The 17,739-nt window shown below is 39.7% G+C and overlaps 1 protein-coding gene across 1 annotated transcript; it reads right to left on the bottom strand.

Annotated features, from left to right (window-relative positions):
* Positions 1 to 1,751: 1,751 nt before the first annotated feature.
* Positions 1,752 to 13,082, bottom strand: wnt7aa (wingless-type MMTV integration site family, member 7Aa). Its single transcript, XM_053315726.1, has 4 exons — positions 13,012 to 13,082; positions 12,446 to 12,672; positions 9,520 to 9,791; positions 1,752 to 2,231 (listed from the first exon to the last, which is right to left on the bottom strand). Exons 1-4 carry the CDS (start codon positions 13,080 to 13,082, stop codon positions 1,752 to 1,754), a joined length of 1,050 nt encoding a protein of 349 aa, XP_053171701.1.
* Between the last annotated feature and the right edge of the window lie 4,657 nt (positions 13,083 to 17,739).

Here is a 17,739-nt window from a genome sequence, read left to right as displayed (position 1 = left end):
TTTGCATCACTGAAATGAAGTGATGCAAATAACGTATTATGAAGGGACCCAAATTACTAAAAATCCAGCCGTAGCCAACAGTTTGTCATGCAATTCAATCTTTATGTGTACATGTATGAAAATCCTTTTCTGATAATTATTTATACTTATTTATTATTTCTGTTTAGCAGCCTTGAACAAACACCATGTCCCATAAGATCTTTCTGGCTTTAACATTTCAAGCTCAGCAGGAGATAACAGAATGGCTATGCTAGTCATGGCTAAAACATTAGCTGACTGAAGGGACCAAACAGCGTCTTTTGGACAGCTACAGCTAAAAAGAGGGAAAGATGATCAAGAGAGATGAACGTGGATGGATATGATAAATAAAAGAGAAACCAACAGTTATAATGATGTATTACTGGTGTAAAAAAAGTACCACAGGTGTAACATTCTGTTAAAAATGTAGTTAGAAAATCATTTCTGTATGCTAACAAATGAAACCTTATTTAGAATTCATAAGGGTTCAAATAAATCCCAAAAACATGGTTTGCTTTTTGAAAATGACAAATGAAAGCAACCCTCTACAATGAATGGTACAGCAGCTAGCCTGCAGGTGACACCACGACTGAAATTCTCTACGGTGAGATCATGTTTCCTGAAAGTAATAAACCACAATACTGCACATTTCAGTATAACATTCTCATATTCTGCTACAGAGGAACAAGGCACATTTTCCAAACAGTGTTTTAGTGGGTCATTTCCTTTTTTTCTAAGTTCAGTGACTGATCATTCAGAAATGCTAAAGAGGGAGAATAATCTCACATAACCAGACAGAAAATAAATAAAAAATATTTATATAAAAATAATCTCTTACAAAATATATTCTATCAACCAACATTAAGGGGAATTTTATGTCTGGAAGCTCGCGTTTGCTCCTGCTGGTGTTGAATTAGCTTGAAGAGTCAATGTGGCTGCTCAGTCACAAACTCCATGACTTTCCAGACAACTAGCAGCAAACTGGAGGGCAAAGGGGAACAGGAACAAAAAGAGAACAATACTATCATACCGAGCCCAGTATCAGTAGTTTAATGTTCTTCTGCTAGGCTTAGAAACAGAAGCTGCAGGGTCCCAAAATACAGTATGTTATTCAGTCGAGTTCAGTTTTGACCTGCTTTAATTTCAGACCCTTGGGACTGGGTTAACTGTGTTCAGACAGACTCAAATCAGTGTCAGTTTTCATCTCCAGTGTTAAAATTGTCTCATTAAAAAAAAAGGATAGTCACAAGAAATGCTTTTTGCTTCTTTTTGCTTTTAAGTGCACTTTAAGATTTTTTTTAACTAAAATGCCAGGCATCTTACACCAACCTTAATGGATTTAGTCAACAGTGAATTCTCAAAATCATCAGTAGTTTTCTCATAGAATAAATTATTAATGTAGAAAAAGGAAAAAAAAGATCGACCACTGTTTGAGGTGAGTCATGCTGATAAACTAGACCTGCAGAGAAAGTCTGGAGCATTCAACTTTAAAAGATAAAAATAAAAATGTATGAGTCCATAGGTTGTCCAGTGTCATAGCAGACGTCCATTGGCATCAGTATAAACAACACAAGTAGGAGGAACTAGTTGTTGTGATTGTGAATGCGGTGAGGCAGTCACTCCAGATGTGTGTATCAACCACAGAGAATCCTTATTCTGAAACACATTAACAACAAACACACACTTGCAAACAGTCCAAGTCTAGCTGTGTGTCTAAATACCAATAAATATATCTATTTACAGGTGTACACCTCTGTCCTCTCACTGCAGGTGTTGCATTTGACGTAGCAGCACCACAGGAACTTGCAGTTGCACTGCCAAACACGTGAGTACTGGTGTGTGTTATATCCCCGACCGCAGCACATCAGGTCACAGCTGTTGGGCTGCTGAGCTGTTTTGTTGCACAGGCGGCCCTGCGTTCCCATGCTGCCGGTCAGAGAGTCGGCCTCACAGTAGTTCGGCGATCTCTCGATGTAGACCAGCTCTGTGTCCATGGGCTTGCGGTAGGAGTGGGGTTTCTTGATTTTCAGGAAGGTCGGGCGTTTGTTGCGGCTGGCTCGCACCGGCTCCACGTGCACAGCCTGGTTGTACTTGTCCTTGAGCATGTATCCCAGCTGGCGAAACTTGGGCAGTGTTGTCCAGCAGGTCTTGGTGGTGCAGGATCCAGATACGCCGTGACACTTACACTCCAGACGCATGCCTTTTTCCAGGACCTGGATCAGTTAAGAGAAGGAAAAGTTAAGATAGAATAAGGTTTCAAAGTTTCAAATTAAAAGTTGTGTGGTGCTACAACTTCCCACCAGAAATCCAGACAGATTTATCAAATATCCATCACACCTTCATCAGAGCTTTGTCTAAAGGATCGTGTAGATCCAGGATGTTTTACACTATTAAAAACTAAAAAGTTCTAACAATTCCCAGCGGTTTGTTTGTTGCTGTCTTCTTATAATGAGCAGCTAAAAAAGATGAGTTCACAGAAATACTCAGTCTAACATATTGCATGAATAGTTCCAACAGGTTGAGACAAACGTTTTCTAGCATTCCAAATGAATGTAAGCATTCCAGAGATCTCAGAGCTGCTACAGTATGTCACCCTGTGGCTAGTAGCTCTGTATGTGCCATTCTTTTACAAGACAGCATGAGCCTCAAAAACACACTCCCACAAAAACATGGACCATCTCTACTTGTTTGTCTCTACACCTGTTTTGCACGAGTTTTGGGAGGTGCCTTACATTTGTGTTTCATAAATGAAATGAAATACCTTTTAAATTCCTGCACTACAAATGTTAGTAGCAACAATGAATGCAAGATTCAGAGAGAAGACATAATACATATTCAGATGATTGTGAAAAAACAGGCAGATCATGAAGTTTGTTTAAAATGTAGAAAAAGAATGGTGGGCTGTTCATATAAATAAATCACAGTTTTGACAGCATACAATGAAATCACAATAATTATTCTGTAGAGTAGAATATTATTAAGGCATATTTTATGACATCATGCATCCAAAAGTTGTGTTTCCTGTTCATTGACTGATCATTGACCTCTTGTGATTAGCATTACTCGGAAAACGTTTACACTGAAAGAGGGTCTTACTAGTTTGCTCGTGAACTAAGAAAGCAGACTAATGAGCATGAGCAGAACATTTGTTTAAAAAAAACAAAAAAACACAAAAAACCCCATCATTAAAAAATGTTTTTAATCCTATAAAAAAAGTGGGCTTGGATTCACGCCACAAGGCCAAAATGTCCCTCAGCTCCCTTTCTCTCCCCACATTTCCCAACTGCTTGTCTACAGGAGGCTATTAAATTAAATATTTTTTTAATTGATAATAAAAACAGATAACAGTTCCTAAATATTGCCTCTACAGAAGGAAGCATTTTTTTGTTTCATGGATCATCTTGACAAACTGGATTGATGACAAAAACAGAGACCAAGCACTGAGAACTAAAAACCTCCCTGCGTCTGTGGTTAGAATAAAATCTGTTACGTTGATGAATTCAAACAGAAGCTGGATTAATTTAAATGCATGCAGTGTCTAGAGTCACCAGATCCAGGCATTTAAAAGCAAACTAACTGGCAGCAATGAAAGGCTCTTTTGGGGTTAGAGTGGAACCTTTTGGTGAGTTTGGCAAAGCAGCCTGGGTATTCTCTCCGAGCCTCGGGCTGAATGACATCAACTAACCCTCCTTCCTCTCTGAGTGGGAACCCTCGCTTGCATTAAAGAAGCCTCACCCAGCTTTTTAATTATTCCATTCTGATATGGCCTCAGACTTTCTGGAGTCTCGTGGGGTAATTGTCAGAAGCCTTGGATGCATACAGCTTAGTGTGGTCATGCCCCCGAGACCTGACAAACATTTAATTCATGGAGTTCAGTCAAGTGAAATGCCAACGACGCTGCCATTGTTTGTCTAACAGAACCTCCTGTAAGCCTCCCGTGGCACCTTTTACACTATTGTTTATTCTTCTCAAGAAATTTGAAGGTTGGCACTCAAAACACACACTGACATCATCTCCAATTAAACATGAAAGCCCTACTACAATAATTACAGAGGTATTGCTTTAGTAAGTGTATATTAAGAGATTCACACACTGTAGCGCATTCTGACTGATGCCAGACCTCAAGTATGAAGTCTCCTCCCCCAAAGCCTACTCCAGAGAGATGAAAGAACCACACACGACCTGACATTATGACACTTAAATGACATCCGTGTGAGCAGAGTAACTTCCCAGCTTCCCGATTTTTACGCATTCATCTTATAAAAAAGAAGTGCACATTGAGATATTACAGAAAATATTTTTCAGGCTGTCGAACACCAGGAATTTAACCAAGCTAGCATAATGATGGGTGCTGCAAGAACTGGTAATTCTATAATTACTACAAGGAAATGAGGGTTTCCGCATCTTTATGTGTACATGTAAAGGTCACATTTGATTGTTTAGTCTATAAAATGTCAGATAATCCTGAAAATGCACAAGAAACCCCCCAAAAACAGAAAATTAAACTTAGAAAATTGGTATGCATACTAAAAAGCTTTTAGTTTTAGGGAGTGCTGTTGATAGATACTATTCTCCCACAGTGCACAAAGGAAATTAACGAGCTAAAAAAGAAAAGTAAGTGGTGGTGGTGGGTGATAATGACAGCTCTAGGACCATCTTCAGATATTTTTTTATGTTTAGGTTTAGCTTATGGTGGCATTCTGAAGCCACAATTTTGATTTGCTTTACACAGTGCATGAATTTCATTATTTCTGCTAGCATAAAACAATGTCATATTTTGATTTACTGTAAGACATATACTGTTAAGTAGATAGTAAACTGTACACAGGTAGTATGTAGTATGGAGAGTCTACAGCCATACTAGCAAATCTGTGACACTATACTTGGGCACAATGGTGCTTTTAGTGAAATGCTAACATCAGTATGCTAACATTTATAATGATAATGGTGATGTTTAGCAGTGTAACAGACTGTTCTATATTTTCCTTTATGCTTTTGTATAGTTTGTCCCTCTGAGTTGCTGTTAAAAAGGAAATGGTGGCGGACTTCTGCTTTTGACCATGTGTTGTTGAATGCAAATAAAAAGGAAGTGGTTCCTATTGTAAAGGCTATCATCCCATTTATTGTTTTCTTATTGTGTTTATACCTTAAGGCAAACCCAGGACGCTTGGTTACGTTGGTGGCAACGCTGTTCTTTTACAGGCCTCTGTCAGTGCTTTTCTTTGTACATGTCAAGCCGTTATACATGCTGTTGTTTTTGAGCTTAGCTGCCTCAGTATAGCTAGCTGGCTAACCCCACACAGATCTTCAAAGACTGTGCACAACTACGTTTCCAACGTGGTGTGGAGACAAGGACCCTTTTAAACCTGGCACTGGGAGGTTAGCTGTACACTTTCCAGGCAGGAACGCAAAAGTTTATACCGTTATCCTGTCTGCCTTCCTCACTGGTGATGGGAGTCAGAGTTTCCTCAACTGGGTGAGGCAGTTAAAGGAGGCAGTTGGAGGTGGCTGTCAGCGGAACTACAGGAAGCAACAGTGAATGCAGTGGTGAGCTAGGGAGGATTCTTCCAACTCGCCTCAGCAAGTCTTTTATTCTGCTATGGAATATGGGACTGCAATATCACATTAGCCCACATCCTCAATCCCACAGGGGAGGTGGTCGAGCTCAAGCAGGGGTTGCTCCTAGATTAATTTGACCCATTTGAACCAACTAACATTTTCACCCCCCTGTCCCACTGGCATGGATGCAGCCACTCCACCAGCTGCTGCTATCCCTGTCACCCTGGATGACTCACCTATCACAGCACAGCAGAAGGCATGGGTGTGTGCACACTAGTTAAGCACCACATTAGGACTGGTGACTATCCTCCCATCAAGTAATGTGCCTGCCTGAGAAACAAGCTGAGATTTAACATCAAGTGACTAGTCTGCTGGCTGATGGAGTTGTGCAGGAGTTGCAACCCCTGGGAATTCCCAGTGGTGCTAGTTACAAAGAAAGGGGGAGATTCTGCATTGACTGTCATCATCTCAATACTGTGATGATCAAGGTTTCACACCCTTCCCACATGTAGGTAACAGCCTCAATACCCTAGCTGACTCATCCTGCTTCAGCACACTTGACGTTTCAAATGGCTGCTGGCAGGTGGAATTGGCTGAGGAACCGCCTTTACAACAGGCAGAGGCTTGTACCAGGGGCTTGTACCAAGCCTATAGGTTTGACCAATTCTCTGCCTACATTTCAGCACATGATGGAGCTCATCCTAAAGGGCCTGCCTTGGCACATCTGCATGTTGTACTGACGATATACTGATCTACAGTTGCACAATTGAAGATCACCTTTTACACCTAGAGGAAGTTCTGTCCAGCATACATCTGGTAGGCATAAAGTTCAACCCCCAAGAGATGCCACTTTGCCAGAGACCACATCATCTCCTTGGACCATGTAGTCTCCAAATATGGCCTTCAGCCAGACCCACAAAATACTGATAAGGTGAGAACTTGAGTGGATGGCTTAGTGTGGGGCAGCTTTCACTTACAACAAGCAAGTGCTCATCTCCTTTTTTGTGTTATGTTGACTAACGTTGCACATCCTTTCGAGATCTACACTGATGCTTCTAAGGACTCAGCTGGGGCAGTGTTAGAGGATGTCGAGGGATTTGAAATAGTTGTAGCCTATGCAAGCCAAGCCAAGCCCACACACACACACACACACACACACACACACACACACACACACACACACACACACACACACACACACACACACACACAAGTCATGATCCGCACATATTCAAACACTAGATCAGACTATCTGCATTCTCCACCATACGTTTGTTGCCCTGTGTGCCATACCAGACAGTTCATGCAGTGGCTCATTGCCTGTTTAAGGGTTATGAGTTAGTGCATGAGGACCCAGAAATTCTGCACATTGACTAGGCTTGAGGAAGAGGTAAGTCAAAGCATCTGCCAATAGTTGGCTGGAGTTAACCTTTGGCATGGCCATGCTTAACTCCGCAGAAGTTCACAAGAGGCAGAAATTGTATCATGGTGAGGGTAGTTGTCACTGGGCCAATGGAGTGGGCATGCTGGCGTGGCTGGATAACCCCACCAAGAGCCGCACATAGCTGGCGCCAAATTGAAAGGACCCCTATCGGGTCATGCAGGTGCCGGCTTCTGGAGTTGAAGCTGCACTGACATAGACCATAGACCAATGCAGTATTGCAGGAGATGAGTGGTGCAAACTTTTCTGTGTATGTTTTCATTGTGTATGTGTAGTTTTTTAACTTGTTTTGTGTTTGTAGTATAAGGAATATTGTTGTATATATTGTTATATATTGTTATTGTTTTTGCTGTATACTCCCTGTGTTTTTTCATAAGCATATTGGTTTCTGTATATGGTTGAAAGGGAGACGTATGTAACAGATGTTTTAGTGTGTGCTTCTGTATGCAAGGTTCTGCGTCTCTCTGAGTTGTTGTAGAAAAGTAAATGGTTGGCAAACTTATGCTTTTGAGCAAGTCGTTGAATGCAAATAAAAAAGGAAGTGGTTGTTGCTGGACTTGCTTTAATATATATTATCCCCTTTATTGATTTCTTATTAAGTTTACACACTTAGGCAAACCCAGGACACCCAGTTGCAGCAGGTACAATATTTCTACTCATAGTTGATCCAGTTAGCATGACTGGCTAATTAGCACTAGCTAATGGGAATTGCATTAATTTTGTAGATATTTGATCATAAACCAAATAATTTGACAAGTTAAAGCAGTACTATTGAACTAATTCTACATTATTTAATATTCAGGACACATGAACAGCATTTATGTGTACATTAACATTTAAAATCTGAATTTTACTTTTGGACAGCAAATTATACTTGTGTTACCAAGGATTAGTGAGGTGAGATTACTAAGGACTTGCACTGATCTATCAGCTGCTTTTCCAATAGAGTGCTTTCTTATGGGGCCATTTTGTGACTTGTCCTGCACTTTCTATTGATCTCTCATTTGGTTCCTTACATCTCGCCATGGGTAAACAACATCAGTCTGGCAAATGCACTCCCAGATGGTCATGATCCTAAGATCACCTCACTGTGTATCTTGTCAGACACAGCTACCTCGTGACTCTACATTGTTTGTGTTCTCTAAATGAGTGTAGGATCTTGAATTGACCATGATTTGCCCCCACTGACTCCTGACTCCTTTCCTTTTACCCATGCTTTAATGAACTCTTACATGCCCAGGCGATGTATAGAGCTGTCTTACTGTGTCAGTTTCAGTGTATTTACAGCTGTCTCATATGCAAAAATGATAAATGCCCAGAGTTAGAAAACAATATGGCGTTACTTCAATTTAACTGGAAGTACAATTGAGCTTGACAGGACATTTAGGACCTTGTAAAAAACACTTCACAAAACAACAACAACAACTCAAGGACTACTGACTTTGTTTGTTCTGGACCTTTAAGTTGAACTTTTATACAACAAGCAAGCAAGTGGACAGTGAGCTATCAACTAAAATTAAATAGCCTAATATCTATATCAATTTGAAGAATCAGCTTTACCTTGATATACCATTTAATTACAGTATGTCTAGTTAAACATACTGCTTGGTTGGATTCCTAAAATTGTGAGTTTATAGATATTTATTAAAAATGAGGGTATTAGTCAATTTAGGTTGGTAAATGATGCATAATGTTCGTAGCTGAGATGAGGTACAGTACAATGGGATCCAAAAGTCTGAGTCCACTTGCCCATTGAAGTGAATGGTAAAGTGGTCTCAGGTTATTTCTTGTTTTACTTTTGTGATTTAAAAAAAAACATTGAAATGTTTAGCTGTGACATGCTAAACATAGCATTAGTATTAGCCACCATAAGCTACTGATTATAAAAGACAAAGTAAGGCTGTGGCAGCAAAACCCCCAAAATGTACTGAATAGAGGTTTGACTGCTCTTCAATTTAACGTTTCATTTTTAAAAGCAGAACATTGTTATTTCTGCTTTCAAAATTGAAATAGTGTTGCTTTGAATATCACTTTAGGAAAATAGGAAAAACAAACTTCTGCTCTGTAGTCTTCCTGCTCAATCTCTGCTGATGAAATAGTCACACTGAAACCGTATTTCTGCAACAGCATCCTTCAAAGCAAATGGAAATGCCCAAACTATTGCAACATAAAACCATCTGACTTGTGCATGCTGGAACAGCGTTGCAGCCTCATAAGTGGGTATAGAATAGATTTATGTATGTATGGATGTCTGGATATTACCTCATTTGTCTAGATTTTTTGTCACTCATTCTTGCAGATCACCAAACATACTAACCTGAGGGTTCAGTATTAAATGCTTTCAAACACTTTTTTAACAGCTACACTTTCTATGTTACTTTGCTTGTTTCTAGCATAAGGAGTAACATAGTGTGCAGTACACTCTTACAGCCGTTGATAGAAGTCAAACGCGTTAGAGACCATGAGTTGGTTAGTGGTTCTAAAGGTAGAGGATAACATACCTTGCGCCCCACTTCATTGTTGTGTAAATTCATGAGAGTCCTGGCGTTCTGCTTAATCTCCCGCGCATCCACAAACTCCTTGGAGAAGCCCAGGCCGTAGTGGATGTCTGCAGAGCAGCCGCCCCACTTCCAGCCCTCCTCCTGGTTGTAGAAACCTTGTTTCTCCTTATCACAGCTGCAGCCACTCAGGCTGCCCTGGGTACAGGCTGCAGTGACTGCATGGGCAACCCCAGCAGCAATGATAGCATAGGTGAACGCAGCCTCTTTACTGCCTGCAATAAAGAGAAAAGACATTTTTAATCACAATTGCCGACCACAGAATTCAGTGTTTCAGGCACTGTCAAGCCTCCTTACATACCTGGCATAGCTGCCTCAAACCAAATCATAAAATACATGAGCCAAGCCAAGTGGAATACATTAATCAAGCTCTCTTAAAACTGATAAACTTCAGGAAACAGCTCTGAATCTTACAGAAAATATGATGGAGCAGTTTGCAACAGGAGAAAGCCCCGCTAAAGAAAACTAAGTCAAGGAAAGCAGTTTAATTGTCTTTATGATGATTTATGATTGAAGAACCTGCAGGTGGCTGACTAGTCTTCAAAACTGACAACAGTCAGTCTTTTGAACAGAAGTGATTGGTAACGATGTACGTTTGAGATGATTCCAGTGGGAGATGTTGCGGCATCATTTTGGCCCTTGTCCCAGCCGCCGTCACCCTGGGATCCACCCTGTGGAGGTGAATCTGAGAGGCATGCAGAGCCTCCCTACATGGACGGATTTCCACTCCATAAATCTGAGTGCTTCAGGTCAACTGCGTTTTTTAATTAAAATAGGGATAATGCCAGTCGGAGCACGAGTGGAAACCATCCAAAAATGACCATAAGTTGTGAAATCGCTCCAATAAAGTCATCATCTTTATCAATTTATACACCATAGAAACATTTCAGACAGTAAAGGTCAGGGTTCTTCTTCATCTACTGAGATTTATGTACAGGCTTAGAGCCTCTGTGGAACATCTGGATTTGAAGGACAATTTAAGGCAGCATTCTGGCACCACAAGTAAACATATTAACTATTACTACACCACACACATGACTACAAACACTCTGGTTTTGACTTTACAGCCAGTACTGAAGACGCCAGTACCTGCAGTGAGTTACTTCAAGTAGCCAACTTGGTGGGTGGGGAGGATACTTGATCTTAATGCCAAAATACTGTACATTGCTGCAACCCTGCCAACAATAATCCCAAATTTATGTCTTCTGTCAGTTATCAGTGTTCCAGTCTGCTGAAAGAAAACAATGGATTCAGGCAGACTCTGTGCGGGGCAGCTGGACCGCTCGAGCCGACCTGCCGTCTCCTGGAACTCAGCCTGATTCTGAATCGACGTTTGGGTACAATTTGGATTCTGAAGTGCTGACATGTCTTGCGTCAATGAAAGGCACATAACTACCTCTGTCTGGGTGTTGCTTAAATCCGACAAAATGCAATAAAAGTTGTAGTTGCTTCACCAAGGCAGCGGTTTAACATTGTTCTACATAAATCATCTCCTGCCAAAGGTACAAAACCTGGAGGTAAATTTATAAAAAGAGAGTAGTTGTCTGAACTTGAAGCTTTTGGGGAGGGGGCGTTATTTTATGAACATAGGTGATGGTTTAGCTGGAAGTTGATACAGATCTGGAGGTTATAAACATACTCAAGATTTTTATGTCTCGTCTCAATCATCACAATCAGAGGTTGCTTATTAAATTGTGAAGACGGGAAGCAATATCAGCATTTATATTAACCTATCAGGCAGTCGGTCATTAATCAAACTTAATCTTGCAGCTCTGAACAACTGTGCATCACATTCAATCAGACTGACAAAGCAAACTTGTCAGTCTGATTAGCCTGTGCTCATTTTCAATGCAGCCAACACCACAGACATTTCTGGCGATATAACATAATAAAACGCCTTCATGTATAATGCAGCAATCCAAGTAAATTAAAGGCTCCGACAAAGATGTGAGCCGTAATCCTTCATGACACTTGAAGTGTAAACTGACACCCGAGCCGTGGATCTCTGCATGTCTCCGAGATGACAGGATGAAACCTCAGGGACAAGAAGACATTGGAAAAGCGGCGTTTTTTAAATATGATTCTCCATTTATTTCCTCAGTCCTGTCTCTGGAGCGAGCATCGCCTCCAGCATTATTCCACATGCAGGATAAAAATCTGCTGCTTATTTTCCCACCAAGAGCAGATGCTCCAAGTCTGAGCTTCAGATCCACAGAAGTTTGTCAAAGTGTCAGAGGTCGATACCTCGGAGGAATGTCTTGTTTTGTTGTTGGGTTTTTTTAAAACTATTTTTGGACACATTGTAGCTTGATGTCCAGTTTTTATCATTCACATGCTCAGATACTGTAAACAGTGAAATTAACATTAGCTCAGTACATCATAAAGCCCGCTGTGTGGAGCGTTATCAAGTTGCTGGTGTAGTCTAATAAATGAAGCAATCAAAAAATAAATGAATACATTTAAATATATATATTGTTTTATCTTTACTTAATAAAGATTGTGTAACTATGATGATAATGCATTCTGACATGTTACAACAGTTTGCAAGATGCAGTAAAGCTCACTTTAAGAAGCTTTCAGTATATTATTAACCTTTACATACAACAATAGTAAAACTGCAACTTCAGCAGAAATGTATTAACTCCTATAGAGATATACATCTATATACACTGCTGAGAATAATGCAATTATATCACGTTCAACTCAGTTCATAGGTGCAGTACACAACCTCCATACAACACTGAAGGAATATCACAAAAAACCCTGCACTAAATACACCAAGGAATCAATACAGTTAGTAGAATGATCAATATGCAGTCTTATTACAGGTGTACAGCTTGTTAAAAATGCACATCTGATTACAACATACCCACTCTGAGCTCTTTCCCGAACACGGTCCTCTCTCCCAGGGCTGAGCAGTTCCAGCGTCCGTGTCTGAACTGGAACTGGCACTCATTGATCCCCATCTGAACTCCCTCACCGATCACTATGATCGCGTCGGGCCGGCTCTGACAGATAGTCCTCTGACGGGGGGCCAAGCCCGGGATTTTATTACATATGATGCTCGCTCCCAGCGCGACCACCGACGACAGACCCCTGCGGTTGGAAGCCAGATGTTAAAACACGGCATTATTCCTATGAAGTCCTGCAGGTGTTTCTACATAAGACCTATTCTGATTTAAGACATAGGCATAGGCAGGTGTGCGTAATTACACATTCTTATACTGAATGTTTCTTTAACAAGGGCCAATTAACGTTTACCCCATTTCACTTTAGGGGCGCCTCATTTCTCTACAGCTCTGAGGTCTCTTTATTTAAAAAGAAAAAACCCAATTTCTCAATTTCTCCACCACTTTTTCCTGCACTGACTTCCAAATCTGAACCACCTCTGTGCTCTAAAGTATAAATAACCTGCAGCTCATCCTAATAACTCACCCGATTTTCAAATAGACTATTCCAAGGCACAGGAAAAAATGTAAAATCCACCGCCGTGTCTTCCTGCTCATGGTGCTAAAACCCAGCCGGTGGATGAATGCTCTGCGCTGTTGCAACAAGCAGCTTTATTTCTCTACCCAGTCCCGCGGGATCTCCAGGTGTTCCGGGCTGCAGGGGTGAGAAAAGCTCCTCGGGACGAACCAGAGTTTGTGGAAAAGCTTTCGTCCTGATTTCATTTGGTAGGTGTCCGGTGCTGTGAGCCTGTGCTGGAGCATTGGGGCTGTTTGTTTCCAGGTAAAGCAGCTCGGCTCCTTACTGATCACGCTGGTTGGAGTGTGTGTGCGTGTGTTTATGTGTGTGTGTGTGTGTGTGTCTACCTTTCCTATCAGGGCGTGTTCTGCATGCGGAGGATCTGCCTCTGAGCAGCACACACACACACACACACTCTCTCTCCTTCTCAGCCTGCAGGTACACGCTCAGCTCATCCGTGCTTGGATCTGACGCACACACACACACACACACACACTAACACGTGCGCGCTCGCTTTCACTGATTTAAGTAAGAATCCGATCAGATCTTCACACTTGTTACATGTTACTAATGAAGAGCAGTGATGTCACCTCCCTCCCGCACGCTTCCACGCATCATCCCGCGCGCTCGCTGCGTGTCCTACCCCACACTGAACGGTAGCCTGTCTGACAGACAAACAGCCACTGGCGCGTTTTATTTATTTTCCAACAATAAACGCTCCTCCCACTTATCCATGTTTATCTTGGCACCTTCAGAGCTTCATCTCCATCAGATCACATTTCATTCAGTCACATCTGCTCCTCAAATCTCTAACTATTAACTCACACAACAAGAAAGTACGTTCACCCAAACACAGTGCTGGAGGATGAGGTTAAGGTACTTTAAATTTGAAATACTTGAATTAAATTTGAGTAACTTGTCCTTTAATTTTGAGATACTTTTACTTTAAATTTGAGATACTTGTACGTTATGTTTGAGGTACTTGTACATATGTGTACTCGTTTGGGGTCCTATACTTCAAGTTTGAGGTAGCATACTAATACTTTAAAATTTGAGGTACTTGTCCTTTAATTATGAGGTACTTGTACTTTAAATTTGAGATACTTTTACTTTAAATTTGAGATACTTGTACTTTAAGTTTGAGGTACTTGTACTTTAAGTTTGAGGTACTTGTACTTTAAGTTTGAAATACTCGTACTTTAAATTTGAGACACTTGTGCTTTAAGTTTGAGGCACTTGTACTTTAAGTTTGAGGTACTTGTACTTTAAATTTTAGATACTTTTACTTTAAATTTGAGATGCTTGTACTTTAAGTTTGAGGTACCTGTACTTTAAATTTTAGATACTTTTACTTTAAATTTGAGACACTTGTGCTTTATGTTTGAGGTACTTGTACTTTAAGTTTGAGGTACTTTTACTTTACTGGAGTACTTCCATGTTATGGCACACTGCTCCACAACATCTCACAGGGAAATGATTGTGTTTAATACTTTACATTTATAGTACAGAATCAAATGTGTCATAGCAAACATGTCATCATCTTATAAAACATGATTTAATATGATTATAGCTAAATATAAAGTAAATTAATTCATCAACAACATAATCCAACAATATCATCAACTATAAGCCATTCTGCATAATGAGTCATTTTATTTGAAATGCTTTATTTTGGTAATTTAATTTTTTACATCAGTAGGCTATTTTTCTTTTCATTTTGCAGGTGGTTTATTTTTGAATACAGTCTGAGTACATCTTGTCCCTCTGCGTAACAGATCTGCATCTTCTGTTATATTTTCCATCCATGTGTGTTTTCAACAAGCTGCTGCATGCAGTGTCTGCCAAAATCTGTCATTAACTTCAAATTGATAAATACTAAATTAGAATGGAAAATACAAACTTCACAAACGAAAAGATTGTAAGAAAAAAAAAAGAAAATATGAAAGCAGGCTATTGAACACAATGTGGTTTAATCATTTTTCTGCAGTACAGCACATCACAGAAGGAAAAACATGAGTCTGGCTCTATGTGTTTAATCATGGGCATTCAGATCACTGTCAGTCCAGCCCAACAATAACAGCTTTAATAAGCAACAGAGAAACAGCTGCATGACTATTAGTCTGGATCAGATTTTCTCATCATTTATGAGTAATAATAATTCTAAGGTGATTTACAGACTTCATGGTGGTCTGACTGCTGGGAGCGTGATTAGACTTGTCAAAGGACTATAGCACCATCTGCTGGTACAGATGTGTAACTACTGCACACATTCAGTTAATTCTACACACTGTAGATATCATCTTTATTATATTTTACACACACACACAAATATAGTATATATCAAATACAATATGTAAATTAAATATAATTATATAATATATACTATAACATATAATATAATTATAATATATACTAATATAATATAGTAAATATAATAAATACATATACATATATTTATATAATAAATATAATAATAAATAAACCATAAAACCAACATTAGACAAAACCATGACACAGAGATAAAATATAGAATTCAAAACAACAATAAATAAATTAAATATAATGTACATTTAGTAAAAACAAAACTAGAATGAAACCCTAACATTTGATGAAACATCAAATTTCCTATTTGTTGATATCTCTATATTGAAACCAGGCTGCAAGAGTTTATCATCAACACAAAGAGTTTGGATGCTTTCCCTCATGTCCCCAATGTGAAAATGTTATCTTGTGTTTGATTATAAACATGCCTTCATATGACCTAAAGATACCTCAGGTGTTCTACACTCTCTGCCCTGAGTCTGGTCTGGAAGGAGCGAGGCTGAGCACCTGACCTGCTTGTTGTGAATCAGGTCAGAAAAATGTTTAGTACGTGCTTCATCAGGCCAGACCATTATTATCTGTTTATTGTATATCCTTGTGTGTCTGTGTGTGTGGGAGGGGAGAGGGGGGTGGGGAGGGGATGGGTGTGATGTGTCACATCCTGCCTTGTCAATGTTTACCTATGTTTATAACACAGTGAATACATCGTAAGAAGAAGTCAAATGATCAATGACAGATTATAAAACCAGGTGCACACTTTCTCTTGCCCCAACATTCCTCTCTGTTGACTTTGATTGAGCTACAACTGAACACTTCTAATATTAGTCTGATCATAACAGCTGTTTATATTTTATATTTCAACTTTGGACAGAACTTTGACATTTAAAGAGATGGAAAGTAACCATGTACATTTACGTCTATGATGTAATCACTATGAGACTGCTCTCACTTCTTTTGGCAGATTAGACTTCTTCCTGAGATGAGGGGGTGTACTGTCTCAATTTGACATCTTTCAGTTTCCAGTCAGATTGTGCTACTCTTCATAAAAAGGGGTAAATGACAGTCTGATCAGCCAGAGCAATTTTCAGTTTTAAGTACTTCTATTATATGTCACTATATTTTTGTACTCCACTACATTTTAGCAGGAAATACATGTTTACTCTGCTATATTTACTTGTATAGCTTTGTTTTCTGAGTGAGTCATTTCCTGTTGAAGGCTGATGTAATGTAGTTGTAATCCTCAGAGAAAATGAGTCTCAGTTTAAACCTTAGCACTGTTAGAAATACTGAGTTTCTAGTTTTCCATTTTGTATACAGTTAGTTTTCAAATCTGAAAAGTTACAGGCACTGGTTTATAGTTGACTACACATTAAAAAAATGCATTAGGGATAAAAATCAAGTCTAATATATAAATAGAGGTTTGAATATTAGTTCAGTATGAAGCTTATCAAATATGAGTCAACAACTATGAGTTTACTATATAACATTTTATTATAAAGCTCAAGAGAATACAAAAATAGGCAGTTTATGTTTACATTGACAAATACATTTATATCACGACAGATTCCATTTATTCATAACAATATACTATATAATACAATCTACTATCATCACAACTAAGGAGCAGTTCACTGAAATCAAGCCTGTCAGTAAACTGATCCAGATGTTGCTGATGTTACAACCTGAACATGTTTAATAGAGGTTCTATGTGAAGATAATGTATGAAGAACATTTATTGGAGCAGGAGACTGAAGAGATGCTGCTCCTCAGGGAAGGCAATAGATTGTATAGTTATCACCAAAACAGGGCAAAATCACTACCCTACAACTATACAATCTACTACCTCACACTGCATGAACAGCTGGATTACACTGCTCGACACGGACACATCTGGATCCATGAAAACGCTGATGTTAGAAGACCGGGATGCTTCTTAGTCACTTTGAGAAAGACAGTAGGTTGAATAGTTATCTCCCAGTGCGGGTGTGACCCTAAAACTATACAACCTACTACCTCATCCCACAGTGCACACTGAGCAGGGAGCTGCAGCAGGTCCAGTGATGATGGAGAGCCTCCTCCAGACCAGCACTGGCTGAATCCAGACCTCCTGACAGGACATCACACTGTGGACAGAGACAGATGAAGGTGAGGAGCAAGATAAATGACAAAGGTTCACAACAGATAGGAACACAGCAGACATTCCTAAGTCTTCAGTGTTACAGCTATTAAAAAAGTACCACAACTAGAGCTAGTATTAAAGACTGTGGAAGATATCCAGCGCCAGCACCTCCAAGATAACACTGTTCCTGTTTGTTCTGACTAACAAGAATACAGTTTATATGAATACAACCTGTAATCTGCTCTAATCCACTTCAT

This window comes from Scomber japonicus, chromosome 3, assembly GCF_027409825.1.
Source record: "Scomber japonicus isolate fScoJap1 chromosome 3, fScoJap1.pri, whole genome shotgun sequence".
NCBI classification, from domain to species: Eukaryota; Metazoa; Chordata; class Actinopteri; order Scombriformes; family Scombridae; genus Scomber; species Scomber japonicus.
Note: the sequence above shows the minus strand (reverse complement) of the source record. Positions and strands in the feature narration are given on the sequence as shown.